Below are 20347 nucleotides of genomic sequence, written 5' to 3'. Positions count from 1 at the left end.
TACTGAGGACCAGTTGGTCTCCTTTATAAACATTGATTGCTTTAACATTTGGTGGAAATCAGAATTTTGCAACAGGGATACATTAAAGCACCAACTATATGATTTCTTTTTCTCCATATTTGGCAACATCTCTAAATTCACTAGGGTGTGATCTGAGACTAAGATGTTTCCAATTGAGCAATCAAGAACAGATGAAATGAGGGACTCAGATATAAAAAATATATATATATTCTAGAATAAATCTTATGGACTGTTGAAAATAAATTTATAGTCCCTACCAGATGGGTTCACAAGTTGCCAAATATCTGCAAGACCATGATTTTTACACATCCTGTGAAGCATCAATGTTGCTCTAGGGGCTTTTTTTTTTTTTTTTACACATTTGCTTCACTATGATAAAAGACTGAGTCCATAAAAAGATTAAAGCCTCCTCCCAATATTATATCATGAGGGGTGCAAACAGCTTGCAACATCCCATCAACATTAGGTGTGTACATATTAGCCAAAACCAACCTTTGCCCATGAATTTCTGTTTAAACAATAATGATTCTCCCTAATTAATCTTTAATATTTTTGAAAGATTTGAATTGTAGATGTTTACTTATCAATGTAATGACTCCCCTATTCTTACTTGAGCCAGCACTAAAGAAAAAATGCCCACCCCATATCTTCCCAAATTTTTCAGCTTCCTGTGGGTAGATGCATTTCTTGAAGAAACACAATATTTATTTTCTTAAGTGTAAAAAATTTGATAATCTTCCTTCTATTTATGGGGTGCCCCAAACCATTCACATTCCATGTGGTGAAAGATAACCCACTCATATTAACAATTGATATTTTGATATAATAGACAAACTAAATTGTGTCTCAAAAACAAGATTATACAAACCACATTCCAACATTAGTGCAACCCTGAACCCCCCAACACCCCCAAACTGGCGTCAATCCCTCTTAACTCAAAAGGTCCACGTACAACTATGAGAGTCCCCGTGACAACTATGCCATCAGATTGCTCAAGTGCTTCTGCAAAAATTTTGAAAGGTAAAATTACTATTCACAGAACTGTCTCGAAAGTGTGTTCCTCCACAAAACAAATTCCAAACAATATAAAGCCGTTCAGTTTTCTTGGACAGACAAAAAACTGTTCAGTGAGTTGGCTGTTTATGAGTGCAGCAGATGACATAATCATTCCAATGTCCCGAAAAAATACTTCACAAAACTAAATCCAGCCAACAGGAGGCATTTGCACAAGGAACGAACAGATTCATCCATAACAGTTTCGAAGCAGTGTTACTCCACAAAACAAACTCCAGCCGCTAGGCGGAACCAGCACAAAAAGAAACAAAACCGGCGTCCTGGTTCCTCGGATGGGCAAGAGTCAAATTCGCTCAGAGGCCGCATGAAAAAATACACTATGACTTACTCAGTCCATCAACTTTATAAAAGACATCCTTTGTGTGGGCATGTAGATATGTTGAGGCCATCCCCAGCATCCACTTTCAATCTGGCCCAGTGCAAAAGTGATCCTCCGTCAATGCAAAAGTTTCTTGAAGGAGAAGTGTTTTCCATAAAACAAACTCCAGCTACTAGGCAGAACCAACACAAACAGAAACAAAAATGGTGCCCAGCTTCCTCAAACAATCAAGTGTATGTTCAGCGAGTCAATCCACTCACTTGAGAAACACCAAATGCTTACTCACTCGAATGCATTTATGAAGGACAGTGCTTGTTTAGGACACATAAATAATTTGCAGCCATCCTTCATATCTATTCTCAGTTTGTCCGGAATCATCAGTGCAAAAGTGATCTTCCGTTGATGCAAGAGTTTCTTACACTCCTTGAATCAATCACATTTCACTCTTGTCGAATTCGCAAAATCCGGGAACAAGAAAATATTGCGATTCTTCCAAGAAAGCTTTCCTTTGCTCCTCACCTCACGCAACACGAGATCCTTATCGGATGATCTAAAAAATTTGGCCAGAATTGATCAGGGCCTGTTTCCCCACACCCAATCTGCGAGCCGGGAGTCAGACCCGGGAAGAGTTCATCTAGGAATTTATATCTGCCTTCTTCATGCTCAGGAATTCCAAAAAAAAACATATGTTATTTCTTCAGCTCCTAGTTTCAAGATCTTCCAGTTTTTCCAAAATATTTTCCACATCTATTTTGGCACGAGTGGATTAGCGCCATGCTTTCAACCAACTTTTTTTTGTTTTTTTGCCTTAATAGAACGACGTATAACAGCGAGATCCTCCAAGTCAGCAACAAACTTCGTCAGCATCACAGACATGTTGGACAGTTGACGCTGGATTTCTTCTCCTGCCGCGCCATCCAAATGGAGTCCCCGGTCAACAGGCCCGTCGGTGTTTTCACCTTGAGCACGTATGTAACTGGGTGTATCGAATCTCACTGATTATAACATGAAAATAATAAAGAAACTAGCAAAGTGCTCCTCGCATGGCGTTACGTGGCCCTCTACCGCTAGGGCACTATTAAATGGTTGCTATATGGTTGCTTACTGGCAAAACAGTCAAAACAGACCATCCTCAAATCTCTACGACATCATAATCCTTGATACTGCATCTTGGTCACTGAAAGTGGAGCTGATACTACATGTGGACCTTTTCAGTGGAGGTATATGGAATTATTCCCTCATTTTTTTTTCCTACTGGCCAGACATTTATATTTAGAAAAATACAAATATTTTAGAATAAAAATTTAAATTAAAACTTGCACACTTATAAAACTTATAAAATTAACTGAATCAATGCGCAATCCATACACTGCAGAAAACCACTAGTATGCCATAGATCAAAGAACATATGAGTCAAAGGAAAATATCTTTATCTCATTCAGTACATCCTATGAAAGCACAGGAAATCGGACACAGCCAATAGCATACATGTGAGAGCTCCAATGTGTGGCTTAGACATAAATTCACAGGGTGTGCATGGAGGTCTATTGGCCGCTCTCCACTACAACATGTTGTCTTTGGCCCGAGGTGGCAGCGCTCGCTCCATCTCCATCTCTCTGCCCAGAGACTTAGCTGCTCTCTTCCTTTCCATTCCTCTTTCATCTTATCAACCACCTGCCTCTCTCTCTAATTTGCTTGCTCCTCCTAGCCTCCCCTTGCTCGCATTTCCGACTGTCACCTTGAGTAACATCCCTCCCCTGGGCAGCAGTCTGCAGACCACCGTGCCAAAGCAAACTGTTTAAGGAGCAGGTGTGTGCGGACAGGAGATGCAAGCCAGATAAGCAGAGCTCACAGTACGTACTATGTGTATGTGTGTATCAGCGGTCGTGTGTTTGTCATCTATAAATAAAGAACTGAAATTAGTTCTTGGACACCGACATAGCTTGCCTAGATAACATGTCACAAGTAAAAGGGATGACTTTCCACTAACAACATTCACTGATCAACCACAATTTAAAACCACCTGACTAATATTGTGTAGGTCCCCCACGTGCAGCCAAAACAGCAACAACCCCACATCTCAGAATAGTATTCGGAGTTGATATTCCCATCACCACAATTGTACAGAGCGGTTATCTGAGTTACTGTAAACTTTGTCAGATCGAAACCGTACAGCCATTATCTGCCAACAAGGCATTTCAGTCCATAGAACTGCCACAAACTGAATGTTTTTGGCACTATTTGGGGTAAATTCTGGAGGATATTGTGTGTGAAAATCCCACGAGATACAGATACAGTTACAGAAATACTCAAACCAGCCCATCTGGCACCAACAACCATGCTACAGTCCAAATCACTGAGATCACATTTGTCCCCATTCTGATGGTTGATGTGAACATTAACTGAAGCTCCTGACCAATTCTGCATGATTTTATGCACTGTACTGCTACCACATGATTGGCTGATTAGATAATCGCATGGATGATTGTTGGTGCCAGACTTCTGATCTCCTGGGATTTTCACACACAACAGTCTCTAGAATTTACCCCGAATGGTGCCAAAAACAAAAAACATCTAGTAAGTGGCAGTTCTGCGGATGGAAACGCCTTGTTGATGAGAGATGTCAACAGAGAATGGCCAGACTGGTTCAAACTGATAAAATCAATGGTAAGATAAACGCTCTGTACAATTGTGGTGAGAAGTATATGCTATTCCGAGATGTGGGTTGGTGCTAGGCAGGTGGTTTTAATGTTGTGGCTGACTAGTGTATAAAAAAACCCACACAAAACCATGTCAGGTGGCGAGGCTGTTAAGCATGTGGCTATGTGGTCGCTTTTCAAACAAACAGCAGGGGAAGCTCAGTACTATCCAAATTATAACAGAACATGCTCCAGATGAAAAATAGATTTGACTCTTCAATTCAGACTAATGGGTTGCATCCTGCCACAGGAATAAAAAATAAATATACAATTATCATCACCTGATTTTTGTGATTTCATGTACTGATTCGGACGGGACTAAGGTCTCCGTATTTATTACAGAGGTGGGAGTGTCTTTTTTCTAGATGTGGGTGTTACAGAGGGTTGAACACATTAAATTAATTTAGGTGATTAAATTAACATATCTTTTAAACTTCATTTGTTTAAATATAAAATGACTTCTCAATTAAAAAATAAAGTTTAAATCATTCATATATTTTTTTTTATAAATGTTTATTTATTATACAATATATATTACTTATTTTAAAAAGCCTATTAAAATAAACTTCAAATGAGAAGTGGCTACTTATAATAAACCCACTGAAATAAACAAGACTTATCTGTGAATTAAATAATTATTCGATTCCTTAATTGAGCTGAGTATCTTACATGATGCTGATATTACAGTGGCTAGTTAAAGCAGTTTCCACGATTTGGCTAAAAAAAAAAAAAAAAATCTCTCTTATGTCTACTTTGGATGGCAGAAAAAAGTACCATCTTAATGGTAGTTCAAGTAGTTTAAAATACATGAGGAGAAGTGTTGTGAAATTCTATTATCAGTAATCACAAACATTTGCATTTGTACAGGATTAGATTTCTCAGAGGACCTTGAGTCAGCCTAAAAACAGTCGATAATTTGCTCAGGAATTTTTACAGAGGTTGTGTGAGAAAAACACAGACTTGTCAGATTCGAATGAGATTAAAATCACCAAGTACGTCTGTGAAACACAAATTTCCCTGACCTCCTCAGGGAAACTAGTCCGAACTAGAATAAACTATTCCAAATTATTTTCCGCTGTTTCTGAGCTGTGCTGTTGTTACATAGAGATTGGTATTATTTTTTTTCATGTTTTTGATTATAACAGCAAATACAACATCTATATCAATACACCTCATTATTTTTAAATAGTCAAATTTCTTAACTGTTCATTAATTTACCCTTACTGCTTGCAAACAAATATTTTTTCATATACTTTTGTGTGTAGAAATGTGTTATAAATTCAAAATTCCACTGACTGAGTTCTTCGTTACCAAGGAAGAATATGCATCTTGCTATATTGCAGGAAAAGGGAGCATTCAAAATTTTGCATTTGAGAAATACGTTTTTCACTTATATTATATATTACACCCAACCTTTCTTTATGGAGATACCAAAGACTTTGTTGTAACATCACTTTCTCCATTTAACCAGATTTTTCCTCCAAGTCTTTGTTGTGAGTTTTCCAGTTTACCCTTTCAATTTAGAAGCATGATTTATGGGGGCAGCGCTTGGATCTGGACAGGGTTAGAATGGAAAAACCAAACACTTAGATGAGTTAAAGTCTTCGAAGGAGTTCACATAAACCAAGCTAATCCATTACAGATTATACTCTAAGAATTTGAATAAATAAAATCAGTTGGAATGTTTCTCTAAAAACCAAGAATATATAAACAACACAGCTGGAGAGACAGAGGTGTAAATTCACACCTCCAGAGCTATCCTCAGCTTTGGCATGTTGCTGAGATCCTCGCGAGCAGCCCCATGGAGCTTGAGAATCAACGATGGCTGTTAGCGCAAGGATGCTGGTGATTTAAGTGCAGCCTTGGTTCTCAGACAGACAGCAGGAGTTCCCTTTAGACAACAGCTTGATTTATCCCTGCTAAAACAGGCACTGACTTTAGGCACAAGGGCCTCCTGTACAGCCGTCAACAGCACTGTATCTATGGATCAGCAGTTAATTCACTTTGAATCTTGCCTTGAATATACCATCTCAGAAACTTTAAGACCCGAAACATATTCTAATGTTTTACGTTCATAAACTTTCAAGGTAACTATCGTCTGAGTACTAAGGTTTGTTATCAAGTTGACTTATAAAAATCACAGTAATGCAAAAAGTCATGTTAAAGTGATGGGTCATTATAAAATGTAAATTATGTCATCATTTACTCACCCTCATGCTGTTCTGAGCCCATATTACTTTCTTTCTTTTGTGGAACTCAAAAGGAGATGTCACCATTTCTTTTAAGTTTTGCACCACTTTAACCACCTTTTTAAACAGCCCTGCAGCTTGACAATTACATTTTTAAAAGTATAAATATTCATAAGTAGTCTCTCAATTCATTTGCGGTCATAAAATCTGCATGCATAATAATTAAAAACGAATTAGCAAAATAAAGTTAAAATTAGTTTAAGATGGAGTATAGCATGTCACACCGCAGGAAATGTGAACTGTCCAAAAGTACTGAGTATTTTCCTGGCCTTTGGCAGTAAACCCGCTGTAGTCGCAACTAAAACGTGACCAGCCACAGATAAAGTCTGCAATGGGTGTCAGGTTTAAATTTTTCTTCTTGTAGGACAAGAGAGCTGTCCGAGCAGTGCTGGTTTAACAATGTAAGATTAAGCAGCTCTTAATGTGATGTAATGATTATGGATCCAACAGAAGACCCTAGAGCATCGAGCAACGTCTGATGTATTCTGGCTCGCTGTACGGCAGTACTGTCAGCGCACTGTTATCTTTAAACACCCTTGACATTTACAGAGACATTACGCAAGTCTTTGCACTTCCCCGACATTTCCCCAGATTGTGGCTGTTGGGTACATGAGCGACGGGGTTGAGGCGGGAGGGCTGAGGCCATTATATGCTGTTTAAAGTTTAATCGCTGCAGGGCCTGCTTGGCCTCTCACACACGTCCAGCCTCATTGGCTCCATGCTATAATAATCCATGCTCACATGCTCGCTAAGAGGCTCCGCGCCAGGGCTTCATGGCCCCTGACTGCTTCAGCCTTCTTAGAAGAGATCATGTCAGATTCTCTCTCCCTTGCCACCCAGATACCGTAGACAAATCCGGCCCAGCGCCCCTAAGAACACTACATCAAGGCTGCCAAGATCGGTTTGCCTGGGAGAGTTAAGTCCACTGTGTTATTACACCAATTATGTTGGCCAAATCATGCCACACAGGGAACTGAGCTTGGCATTTGTTAACAAAAGCATTGTTCAAAACAAGAAGGGCAGCATTCAGAGATTACAAATCTACAAAGGCATGAACATTTAGATGCAGTGATTGACATCTTAAAACAATAAAAACAGAGCACCGGAAAAACTTAGTCATTCTAATGTGTTTGGAAATCCTTTCTTTTGATGATGCTAATCTGTGATTTATACGACATACCTTTCAAGTCCAGTAAGTTTTTTCTTTTTTTTTTTTTTTTTGCTTTGTTCTCTTTTAGTGAACCAAAAAACAATCTCATTAAGCAACACAACAAACAGACATTCTGTGAATGAGTTGTATTAGAGGTGGGGGGGGAAAATGTAGTGTATTGCACTATTTTACAGCACAATACTGTATCGCAATTATAACACCAAGCATCATCTTTGTAGTAACATTTTACCCCCAAAAATATTAAAGTGAAAAATGTAACTACAAAGATGATTCTTACATGAGCAACAGGGCTGAGGCCATTATATGCTGTTTAAATTTTAATTTCTGCAGTATTGCAGAATGAACACATTCGCACGTACGATCAAACTGGTGTGATTACACTAGGCTGGGCTCAGAAGCGTATGATCAAACCGGTGCGATCTGAATTCATGCTGCTGTTTACCAGCAGAGAGGGACTGATTCGGTTGTCATAATGAACCAGCTGCTCAAACAGTCCTTTCAACTTCACAATATCTTTGTATTTTATGCTACAAACATTCAAGTAATCAACAAATATAAGTATAAAGCCATTACCGTCAGAGCTGAACTATTCAGATCACTTGATCCTTCTTCCATTCCTTCAGTCACTCACTCACCGGGGCTGGTTTGATTTTTAGAACATTCTATACGTCTGTGACAAACTCAAAATCCCATGCAGCATTGTATGTAAACATTATGGCGGCATGCATTGCCAGTAATAGCACTCGTGATCGCATCTTATCTATCATAATCAATCATTAGAAACATCTAAACCACATTATATGTTTGATAACATACAATCTGTCTGTCTCAATGCAGCTGCAGTGATAAAATCTGTCCTCCAGTGTATCTGCAAAGTGTATGGTACGATTTTGTTATTACAGTGCGCATTAAAGTAGTCATGCTGGGGGTCCCGTCAGAACAAGAGAAACTCGTGTGTGAAAAGATTAAGTCAAGATCATTTGACCAAAATGCAAACTAAATGTGAACAAAGAATGTAAGAACCAACTATGCATTATTCCCTCATGTCGTTTTTCTGACACTGATGTGCTGATGCTCTACACTATTTATAAGGCTCCATGATAAAGTAGAACGTTCAGCACTTCTTCGTTCAGCGAACACCGAAGTCCAATCAAGATAAATAAAAGATCAGTAAAAGATTGCAATATATCAAAGTTTTGAATCTCAAAACACCAAACATAACGAATCACATTAATATCGCTTCGCAATATAATATAATAATCGTGGGTTCCAACCCCTTGTGAGTGTGGTGATGTGTTCTAAAGACTGAATTGTGGTTGGGTTTCTTTCTAAATAACTCATTGTTCATTTAAATATACTATACATGCTGGACCATTTCAGGTTTGCTGTCTAAAGCATTTGCCCTTGTAATGAGCAGGCCTGTCTGCTATGCTCCAAAGAACCAGGGTGCTAACACGGGCAATTAGCAGCTTCAGCCACCCATCAGAAAGAGACTTTGTGGGCAGCCGATAGCCTTGTATTCACCCCATGTCAATTTAAACACCTTCGAACACACACTCTTCACATACACCGCACCCACGCTAACGCTCAAACCTTATAATTGGACTCCTGCCAGAGATAAAAAGCTCCAGCGTGACGTGAGTGGGAATTTTAAGGGATAGTTCACCGAAAAAATGAAAGTTCTGTCATCATTTACTCCACCTCACATTACTTCAAGCCTTACTTTTATTCAGACAAAAGAAAATATTATTATCGAAATAAGATGCAATGAAAGTGAATGGTGACTGAGACTTCTATTTTTGTGTTCCATTGAATAAAATCAGACAGTTTGGAACGACATAAGGGCAACATGATGACAGAATTTTAATTTTTGTGTGAAAAATCCCTTAAAACTGATATCGGCAAGGTTTAGCAAGGCTGATCTTTCACAAGTCTTAGTTACTTACTCTCCGAAAAACCAAGAAAACTAAGAGCAGTGCAGGTGTTGATGGCTCTTTTCAAGTCCCAAAATATGGACAAGTGGCTAAACGCCTTTGAACGAACATCTAAGGGGGCCTCTTCATCAATATCAACCCTTCCATCATCATCCACCTCTAACTGGCCCTCAAAAATGTACAGGACTCCCAAACAACTGCAGAAAGGAAGTTAAACATTTGCTCAAAGGGAGACGACTGATGTCTGCCTTGTGGTCACACTTTAGTGAACAGAGCGCGGTGTTGTTGAAGTAACAGTAAATGAGAGAAGGGAACCACATCAATTGAAAGAACACTGGGATATCACCACATCTCATATCCCAGTGATATCTGCAGTACAAACACATTTAAGCTGTGCTAAATGAAGAGGAAACATAAGGAAGAGATGGTGTGCTGGAGTTCTCATTATCGCCTCACTCTACATCCTCAAATCATTCCACAAAACAAGCCTGAATGCAAGTACGACGCAGCCATATGGCTTGCTTTCATTCAAAACCCTTGCCGCCAACACACCTTGAATCAGCCTTCATCTATTATCAAGGAACTCAATTGACAGTTGTTGAGTCCATTTTGGTTTTAATTCAGTGATAACCTCATAATAGTCTTTTCTCGCAGTTGGAAACATTCAGTCAATCTCTACTGAAATAAAAAAATTTTTTACACTGCTTAAAAAACACTTATAGTACAACAAGCGATGTAACACTTTTATATTTTGGGCACAGTTATCGGCCGATTTAAAACTTCCAAATATGCAAGGAATAATCTAGAGTGAGCAGGTCATTACTCCAAAATAAACCCAGACAGTGTGGTCTTGACTCATACTGTAGATTATCCCACTTATTAGATGGCTACTTACTAAATAAATAATTAAATGGACATGACATAATGACAAATTTAATTACGTAAAATTTTTAGAAGACTTCGGAGTCTCCACCATTGGCTGAATTAAACCTCTCTTTTCATGCAAGTTATTTGTTGTTTATATTATATTATAAATAACCATCTGACTGCTCATTATCACACTAGTTACATGACTAATTAACAAATAAATTACTAAATAGACATGAAATAATGATTAGAGTTAAAATTACATTGTTACAGTGCTGTGAAAAAGTATTAGCCCCATCCTGATATTTTTCTGTTATTGTGTACAGTATATCTCATACTAAATTGTTTAAAAATTCTAACAAAATCTAACATAAAACAAAAGGCAATCTGAGCAAACACAATTTTTTTTTTTTAATGATAATGTTATTTATTGTAGCAAAAAGGTTATCCAATAACAACAGGGCCTGTGTGAAAAAGTATTTGCCTCCTTAGTTAATAAATCCCCAAATCTATTAAACTGCATTCATAATGGGGTTCAGCTGGACTAGACACACCCAGGCCTGATTACTGCAAGCCCTGTTCAATCAAATCAACACCTAAATATAACTTTTTCAGCAGCAGTAAGTTGGATAAAAGGTTAAGTAGCACAATATGACAATTTCGAAAGAAATTCAAGAAATTATGAGGGAAAAGGTGATTGAAATACATCAGTCTGGGAAGGGTTACAAAGAACCACAGTGAGAGCCATTATCTCCAAACGAATAAAACTTGGCACAGTACTGAACCTACCCAGAAGTGGCTGACCTTCCAAAATTCTTCAAAGGGCTCAGCAAAGACTCATCCAGGAAGTCACAATTACGTACAAAGCCAAGGACAACATCCAAGGAACTGCAGGCCTCTCTTGCATCAATAAAGGTCACTGTTCATGACTCCACTATTAGAAAGACACTGGACAAAAATGCCATTCATGGAAGAGTGGCGAGGCGAAAAACACTGCTAACCCAGAAGAACATTAAGGCTTGTCTGAATTTTGCCAAAACACACCTTGATGATCCTCAAACCTTTAGGGAGAATGTTCTGTGGACTGATGAGTCGAAAGTGGAACTGTTTGGAAGACAGGGGTCCTGTTACATCTGGAGTAAATCAAACACAGAATTCCACAAAAAGATAATCATAAATACGGTCAAGCATGGTGGTGGTAGTGTGATGGTGTGGGGATGCTTTGCTGCTTCAGGGCCAGGGCAACTTGCAGTAATTGATGGAAACATGAATTCTGCTCTCTACAAGAAAATCCGGATATCAGCTCAAGCACAACTGGATTATGCAGCAAGACAATGATGCAAAGCACAGAAGGAAGTCCACCTCTGAATGGCTCAAAAGAAGCAAAATTAGTTTTGGAGCGACCTAGTCAACGTCCTGACTTGAACCCGATTAAGATGCTGTGGCAGCACCTTAAACAGGCAGTTCATGCTAAAAAATCCTCCAATGTGGCTGAACTACAGCAGATCTACAAAGAAGAGTGGGCCAAAATTCAACCACAGCGTTGTGAAAGACTGATCTCCAGTAATCGGAAGTGTTTTGTTGCAGTTGTTGCTGCTAAAGGTGGCACAACCAGCTATTAAGTTTAAGGGGACAGTTCATATATCACATGGGTGGTATAGGTGTTGAATAACGTTTTTGCTTCAATAAAAAAAAATATATAGAGTATTTAAAAACTGTATTTTGTGTTTACTCGGGTTGCCTTTGTTTATCTTATATATAGTTTGAAGATCAAAAACAACTTAGTATGAAAAATACACAAAAATAGAAGAAATCAGGAAGGGTGGGAAAATACTTTTTCACATCACTCTATGTGAGACGTATGAGAATGCAGAATCTGTATAAATGGCTGAATACAACCTCTGGTTTGCATCAAAGATCTTTTGGTGTTTATATTTGGTGAAAATAACTATCTGACTGCTCATCGTCCCGCTTATTACACAATTATTTGCCAAATAAATGGAGATTAATATTGATTTGAGTTGACCTATGAATCACAATATCTAAATGATTGATGAAATATCACTTTACCCCAATACATTTTTAAAAATATTATGAAATATAAGACCACTGGATGCAGAAGATTGACCAATCAGAACTCAAGAGAGCTTTGTAATAATAACCAATATTCTTTGGTCTATCACTGCATGGTACAAAGTTTCTCTCTGTGAACTGAAGAGAAAAGAAGTTTAGGAACAGCAGTAGATTAGTCTTTTACATTAGTTTGAGGAGCAAGCCAGCCCAAAGGTTCGACGTCTACACACTGCTGACTTTAAACTTTGCGGTCGGAAGTTCAGCCTGAGGAAATAAATAAATATAAAAGTGACTTCTGCGTATGCTATTTTGTATTTTTCCTGCTAAATTTTAATGAGTGGTCCAGTTGGTTGCCTGCTGCCAGGTGGCTTTCTCCGGCCCGACCACATTATGCTCATTGCCAAAATAGACCACCCCTTTTCTGTGCCCTTCAAACCTCCATCCAGAAGCCCTATCAGGGCCTTTAACAACTTTCAGGCCCTTATTTTTCACTCAAAGAACAGTTTTTTTTGGAAGTTTGCGGTTAGCGAGAGGCCGGTGGAGATACACAATGTTTCCTGTCTGACCGTCCATTTTGTACCACCACATTTGGAATAAAATATTGGGCCCAGTTTACGTTTTGTCTTTTACATAAGGGACAAAATGCAAGGATGTGGACTGATCTTTATCTGACACGGTATGAAAGATTACGTCAAACACATTACACAAATATAAAGACTGCCATCATGTTGCCATACAGCCTTCTCTTCATTTTCTCTCTCAAGCATGCACCCACACCTGAGTCTCTGAAGATGTGGCTGACAATCTAATCATCTGACCAATATCTGTAGACTAGTCCTTAAAACACCAATTCTGACATTTTCCCACATCTGCAATCATTATTTTGAACTCGCTTGATATTCTAACTAAAACAATAGGTCTGTGAGGTCAAGCCACTATAACAAACATATTAAAGACTCCCAAGTGAAAAACAATTTGACAGCCCATGACGGAGAAACATGACTCAAGTCATTTTTAGAAAAATGTTGACTACAAAAAACTCATGATAAGAAAGATGACTCAGCCCTCTTTGTATCACATCCATATCTCTTAAATGCACTCTAAGTGTCATGTTTAATGATATATTTCTTTAAAAACTGCATTTAAGAGAGGAGGAGGAATTCCAACATGTACATGACCTTGAATAATTTCTATAGGGCAGAGGACAATGTCCTATCTCCGGTGTCCGAGTGGAGCCACATCAGTTAGGCCCAGTAAGAGGGCCTCCTTTCTGTGATGCCTCCAAAGTCCAGGCTTCTGGCAGTGTTCCTGGAGGAGCCACCATCAATGCATCCTGATTCAGCTATTGCTTGAAGACCTTCGACCTCCTATATTGCTTGAGCAATCCTGTTATCCCTATCTAGAGACAGTAAGTGTTCAAAACACTAAGGTCTAACTCAAGCACTGATAAGCTTGAGGGAAGCTGAGTGTGAGGAAGACAAGAGGAGAGTGTTTATGTGAAAGACACATTCTGAGGAAAACAAAGAGCACAGAGAATGTTGTGGGAGATGCAGGGTCCTAGGATTCTGCTGAAGTGCTCTCTAGTGGAGGAAAATAATGACATTATATCACTCAATAAGACATTCCATCTCCCAAGATCACATGGACCCTTCTATCTTCTGTAAATCTCCCTATATGAATAGATTCATCTCGTAGTTGCACAGAATAATATGAAAGGTTATTCATTCTTTTACAAATTAAAAGTGATGTACAAAGTAAAAAGGACCAAGACAATACAAATCCTAAAAATAGAACATTTTAAACTTTCATAGCAAAAATACATTCGAACGTAGAACTACATTAATGCTACAATAATGATTATTTAGTACATTAATTTGAAAAAAAATAAAAAATAATTCAGCACAGAGTATCCAAGTAAGCAAACATATTTATTTAAGTGACTCAAAAGCAATCATTTAGTCTATGCCTGATTTATTGTCTCTATGCATGGAAGGCGATTACAATAGTTATAATAAATATTTACCTAAATACTACACATTTTGAATAATACAATAATTAAAAAAATACTTTTGATACCCTTTGAATCAAATGACTTTGCCTTTGTTTATTTATGAAATGTACAGCTATTACAGGAATTCTGTCATTTTCTCCCAATGCAGAATAATAAATGCAAACCACCACATTGGCCACTACGCAGAGCCTATGACATAGGTTTGACACAGAAGTATAAACCGGCTTTAGTCACCGTTCACTTTTCACAACGTTCTTTTTTTAAGTGAATAGTGACTGAGACTGTCATTTGGCCTAACATTTCCTTTAGGCCCAATGAAAGAAAGTCATATGGGTTTGGAACAACATAATGGTAAATAAATGATGACAGAATAAATCATATTTGGGTGAACTATCTCTTTAAAACTTCTATAAGTAAATATGATCGGCTAACCTCATCGGATTTAAAACCAAAAGGTGGGACGAGTTGTTGAACACTGAATAGGCATTGATACGTTATTGTGGGCCACCATACTCTATGCCAGTAAGCTCACCAACTTCTGCATGTCCAGTTTTTGCAGGTTAGTTGCCACCACCTGGCTGGACTGGGGAGGAAGCTTTGTGTTGTGAATGTTAAAAGTATGTCTACATAGTACATAACATTTTATTTCAAAAGGAGTTTTCTATGATACTTCAGCTGTAAACAACTGTGAATGGGAGAAACCCTTCTTCCTCAAGAAAGCACTGAGTAACAAAGTGATTATGAGTGTATTGGCTAAAGAAGTGATTAGGACATGCGTAAAATTCTTACTTCATCTCTAGAACCTCCTCCAGGTGCTTCCTGCGCTCCGCCCTCAGTGTGGTCAGGTGGGCCTCCTTCTCAGCCAGGGACTGCTGAGTGGATGACAACCTGGCCTTCATGGACTCCAACTCCTGCTTCACCTTTTCCATAGCGGCCAGAAGCTCCTCCATCTGTCCATGCAAACACACAAATAAACATGTTTGTGTGGATGAACAATAACACAAAAATAAAACAGGGCAAAAACTTAATCCCAGAGAAACGTGACCTACTAGGCTGAACACAAACAAATATGTTAATGTGAAAACGAAGGAGGCAAAGAGCAAAACAAACAGGAAACAAATGGATGCGTGCATAGTAAATGGGATGTACAATGTACAATGGAGTGTCCTAAGAAATATATAAAACACAATACCAGAAAACCACAGAGAAACACACACAAAAAAATGTGTCAATTTGAATATTACAGAGAAAGAGAAAAGACTGCACAGGGAGGATGGACAGTAGAGGTACAATGGTAGCAGGTGAGAAGGAAGAGAAATGGTGAATACAAGACCCTGATTTCAGACTATGAGATTTATTGTCAGACAGGAATTAGACAGTTATGTCTAAAAAGGCAATAAACACATATGTAAATGCACACAGGAATATGAAAATGCAAGGTACGGTGAGCAAATTGTTTTTATGCAAAAATATTTCTTACTTTTACACTTCAAGTAACCAATTTTTTTGGTTGATTCCCCTGACAAATGTAAAAGCTGTGCCTATGTGGTGCTTTTAACATAGTTCATAGCAAAACAGGCTCAACCAATGGTGTGAGTTTGGGGTAGGACTGCCTGTTTGTGTGACCAATGGGGTGGATTGATAGAAAGTTATGCGCTTACAATAAAAGCCCAACAGGCACATGTGCAGCACCAGAAATAAACATTTTACATTTTCAACATACACGTTCATGTAATGTTTCGAAAGAAAAACATAATAAAACTTTCTCTAAAAACATTCTGTTTTCATGCGACTGGAGTAATAAAATATGAGCTTAAAATTTCAGCTTTTAAACCCTTCATAACACTTGCCTGATTTGCTTCCATTGTATGTGCATTACTGTTACCACTTTTCCATTTTTGGAAATGTTCCGTTCTATTTTACAATCTGAAGGATGAGTCAGATATATTTTCTGTGGTAATCGACAGCATGCCACATATGCTGTCCATAGAGATTAAGCTTTATTTAATGCAATATTTCTTTAGTTAGAGGTAAACAAGGTCTCTGAAATGTTTTACAGTCATACATGTTGACAGAAAACTAGACGTTGTGTTAGAGTGCGTATGTACAACAGTTGGGTAGTCCATAGGCCTGTATATTGCCAGCCCCATGAAAACTGCAAGTCTCCATGATGAGGTTTGTCATACATCACATCCCTAAAATTATTTTGCTTTGTTTTGTGTTTAAAAAGGTGGATGTTCTCCATATCTGAATGTGATTTTTCTTTACTTCTCTCCCTCCATTTACACACAATGTTTATAACTTGGAGTAACAGGAGAGAGTGAATGAGGAGGATAAATCAAACAGTGTGGCAGGTTTATGTATTCCATGGAAGGCAAGGTTTAGTGACTTGGCTCATAACGGTTCTCACAGCCTTCTCGACCGCTGCGGTTCACCCTGGGACTTTCTGAAATTTCTCTACTTGCAGGAAATTTCTACCAATCGCTTACATCTTTATATAAAGACTTTATTTTATACCTACACTACCATTTAAAAGTTTTAGAAGAAGTCTCTTCTGCTCAAGACTGCATTTTTTTTTCATCAAAATACGGTAAAAAAATTGTGAACTCATTTTACAGAACAGTTTAAAAGAACAGTTTTCTATTTGAATATATTGTAAAATGCAATTTGTGATCAAAGCTGAATTTTCAGCATCATTACTGCAGTCTTCAGTGTCACATGATCCTTCAGAAATCAATATTTAAATTTATATTTAAAGTGCATTTTACTCATTTAACCTGAACACATATTTGCAAGCACAAGCTTTGTTGATGATAATGAGGCAGCATAAACACTAGATCAAATATATTCTAAACATTCATATCATTTTTATATCATATTACATATCATATTTATATCATACAGCATACAATTTAAATACCTGCTTTAGCAAAAACAAAATTAACATGTAACTAAACTTGCTTATTAGGACATATTTCAAATTTCAATACTCTGAATCCTGTCTGGCAAGTCTGGAAACAGTCCCACTAGTAAAATATGTACATGTTTATATAAAATAGCATGTCAACTAATGAAAACTAAATGACTTACTCGTCCGAAATTATATCCTCGGCTGGATCAAGTATCTCTTCAAAATACAAACGTTCATCGGAGTCCTGCTCTTCTTCTTCTTCTGAGGAAAATGTTAACTCTTCCTTCCTATCGAGGAGTTTCACCGCCTCTGTATCATTACAAACGCGCAGTAAAATGAATGAATTGTTTACATCAAACCTCTGAACACTGTCGGAGGCGTGCACCATTTCCCTTGATTGTCTCAGCACATTAACGTATGAATGGCGCGCTCTGCTGGTGGGTGGGATCACATTATCTATAATTAGATGAACCGGTAAAAAATTTACATCGCTTTGTTTCATACTGATTACATTGCAGGAGAATATTTGTTTTACATTTTTATTGTTTTATTTAAAAGTAGAAATCTTAAGCTTTAGACATATGTTTCATGTTTGTGTGATACGTTTTTGCGGAGTTTTAGTTCATTTTTGTGACGTGTTTCAGAAATATGCTCGTGAACACTGAGACTGCTGAAAGCTCACCCTTTTTATTTTCTTTATTTTACAAAAACACAAGGTTTTATTGTTATTGTGAGTGTACACAAATAAAAGTAGACCCTTTATAGTCTCTAATGATTCTTTTAATTTGTTTCCGCTGTAATGACGAAAATATCCAGCAGGACGCGCCGGCGCATCCGTCAACCCCAGAGGATTAAATACAAACATGTCAGATGGTGAATATGCTGTATACCTGTGATCATGTTGTAATTGTGCACTGTCTATAGCAAAAAATTTGAGAAAAACCACTAATTTTGCATGAGCAAATCCCTGCTTTAGCAAACATCTGCAATAGTGATGCAACTCCTCACTAAAGACTGGCAAAAATCCCAGCTTCACATTCAATTGCCTTAACAGTGTGCAGGCTTAAAAAATGGACAGACTGCCAAGTGTACGTGGGCACATCCCTTCGCAAGTGCTTCCCTCTGGTGGCCGGAGGTACGGCAGTGGCTGTAAGAGCACTCAAACCAGCTGTCATCATAAGTCATCAACCTAATGTACTACAACCGAGCCAAGCCCAGGCAACAAGCTTCCCCTCCCCACATGAACAAATTTATTGCCATCTGCTTTCCTGTACTCCCTTACTCTCGTTTTCCAAATCATACCATTAACTTACAAACACAAGGTTGATATTGAGCAACATCAAGTGGGTCACCAGTCCAACAACAGTAAAAACCTTATGACGATGGTGCCTCCCTTGAGCATGTGAAGTCCACCATCATATTCAATTCGACAGTGTCAGGTAAGTGCGAGCTCACCAGAATGTCTTATGCACGTCAAATTATTAAACAAGGAAAAGGAAATCTTATTTCATGTGGAGACAGGCTGGGCAACCTTACTAGACCAGGACACTTGCTTGCAAGGGAATTCTTTGGACTCAAGTTCAGAGCACAGGTCACATCTTAGAGAAATAAAACTGGTGAGAGACCCCAGTCTGAGTGGACATAAAATAGGGTAATATTTTTCACAGATACAACTGCTAAAGCTGCATGCCATCAGAAAGGCAGCTTACATTTGACTCTTGGGGGAGAAAAGTAAGAGAGACTCGCGCCTGCCTGCCTGAGGCCTCCTAGTATAAGCATTGGGAAATAATTAAACGCAGGCAGTATTGGTTTCACTGCCTGTGGCAAACCTTTGGTAAGGGTGGGACAACAGGGCTCAATCAAATCTGAGCAGCCAATGAGAGGTGAGGGGGCAAAGTTTGAACTATGCAAACTGAAGCACATATTTATTTAACAAAAAGCACACAAAAATGAACAAATTATTGAGCAACCACATGTAGGCACAGACACACAATGACAGCAGAGTGGTTAACTAATAAGTCCAGGATGTGTCTGAGCCAATATGGTGTCACCATGCCTGGAGGCTTGGTATGTGAACTGACTTTAGTCTTGGTAACCAAACATCATCTGGAACGAATGGATTTGAATGAATTTACAATGTGTTTGATCAGTTTTACTGTAAAAGTATTTAGTAAATACCGCCTGTAGCCAACTTTGCAAAGCTATAGAGTTAAGTCATTCATTTAGACATAATTAAGAGACTTTAAATGTCTGACTCATGGCCTGGCAGATGGAGATAAAGCCATATCTCTCTCTCTCTTTCTCTCACACACACACAAAAAATTAAAACCACCTGCCAAATATTGTGTAGGTCCCCCTCATGCCACCAAAAGAGTGCCAAGCCGCATCTTGGAATAGCATTCTGAGATACTTTTCTTCTAAACACAATTGTACAGAGTGGTTATCGGTGTTACCGTAGACTTTATCAGTTCGAACCAGTCTGGCCATTCTCTGCTGACCTCTCTCATCAACAAGACATTTCCATCTGTAGAACTGCTGCTCACTGGATGTTTTTTTTTTTTGGCACCATTCGGAGTAAATTCTAGAGACTGTTGTGCGTGAAACAACAGCTGTTACAGAAATACTCAAACCAGCCTTTCTGGCACCAACAATCATGACACAGTTCAAATCACTGAGATCACATTTTGATGGTTGATGTGACCATTAACTGAAGCTCCTGACCCATATTTGCATGATTTTATACATTACACTGCTGTCACACAAATAATCGCATGAATAAGTAGATATACAGGTGTACCTAATAAAGTGGCCAGTGAGTGTATATAATGCAGTTTTTTATTTAAAATTATATATATATAATAAAACATTTAAACAATAATAATAAAAAGTAAAGCATAAAAGTAAAAAGTAAACATTACAAAATAAAGTTTTGTTATTGTTTATTATTTTTGTTTAACAAATGGTTAGGACCAATTATATAAGGATGCTTTCTCTAAAGTAGCAAATAAATTATTAATA

At 38.1% G+C, this 20347-nt stretch overlaps 1 protein-coding gene across 1 annotated transcript in view; it reads right to left on the bottom strand.

The window, feature by feature from the left end:
* The window catches only part of LOC127639023 (ELKS/Rab6-interacting/CAST family member 1-like), a 293380-nt gene that overhangs the window by 138659 nt on the left and 134374 nt on the right, over positions 1-20347 (bottom strand). Inside the window, exon 16 of the mRNA XM_052120833.1 lies at positions 15208-15368. Coding sequence (XP_051976793.1) covers positions 15208-15368 — 161 coding nt within the window. The remainder of the gene's footprint in view (positions 1-15207; positions 15369-20347) is intronic.

Source organism: Xyrauchen texanus, chromosome 47, assembly GCF_025860055.1.
Source record: "Xyrauchen texanus isolate HMW12.3.18 chromosome 47, RBS_HiC_50CHRs, whole genome shotgun sequence".
NCBI classification, from domain to species: Eukaryota; Metazoa; Chordata; class Actinopteri; order Cypriniformes; family Catostomidae; genus Xyrauchen; species Xyrauchen texanus.
The sequence above is the reverse complement of the archived record's forward strand: the minus strand, read 5'-3'. Positions and strand labels throughout refer to the sequence as shown.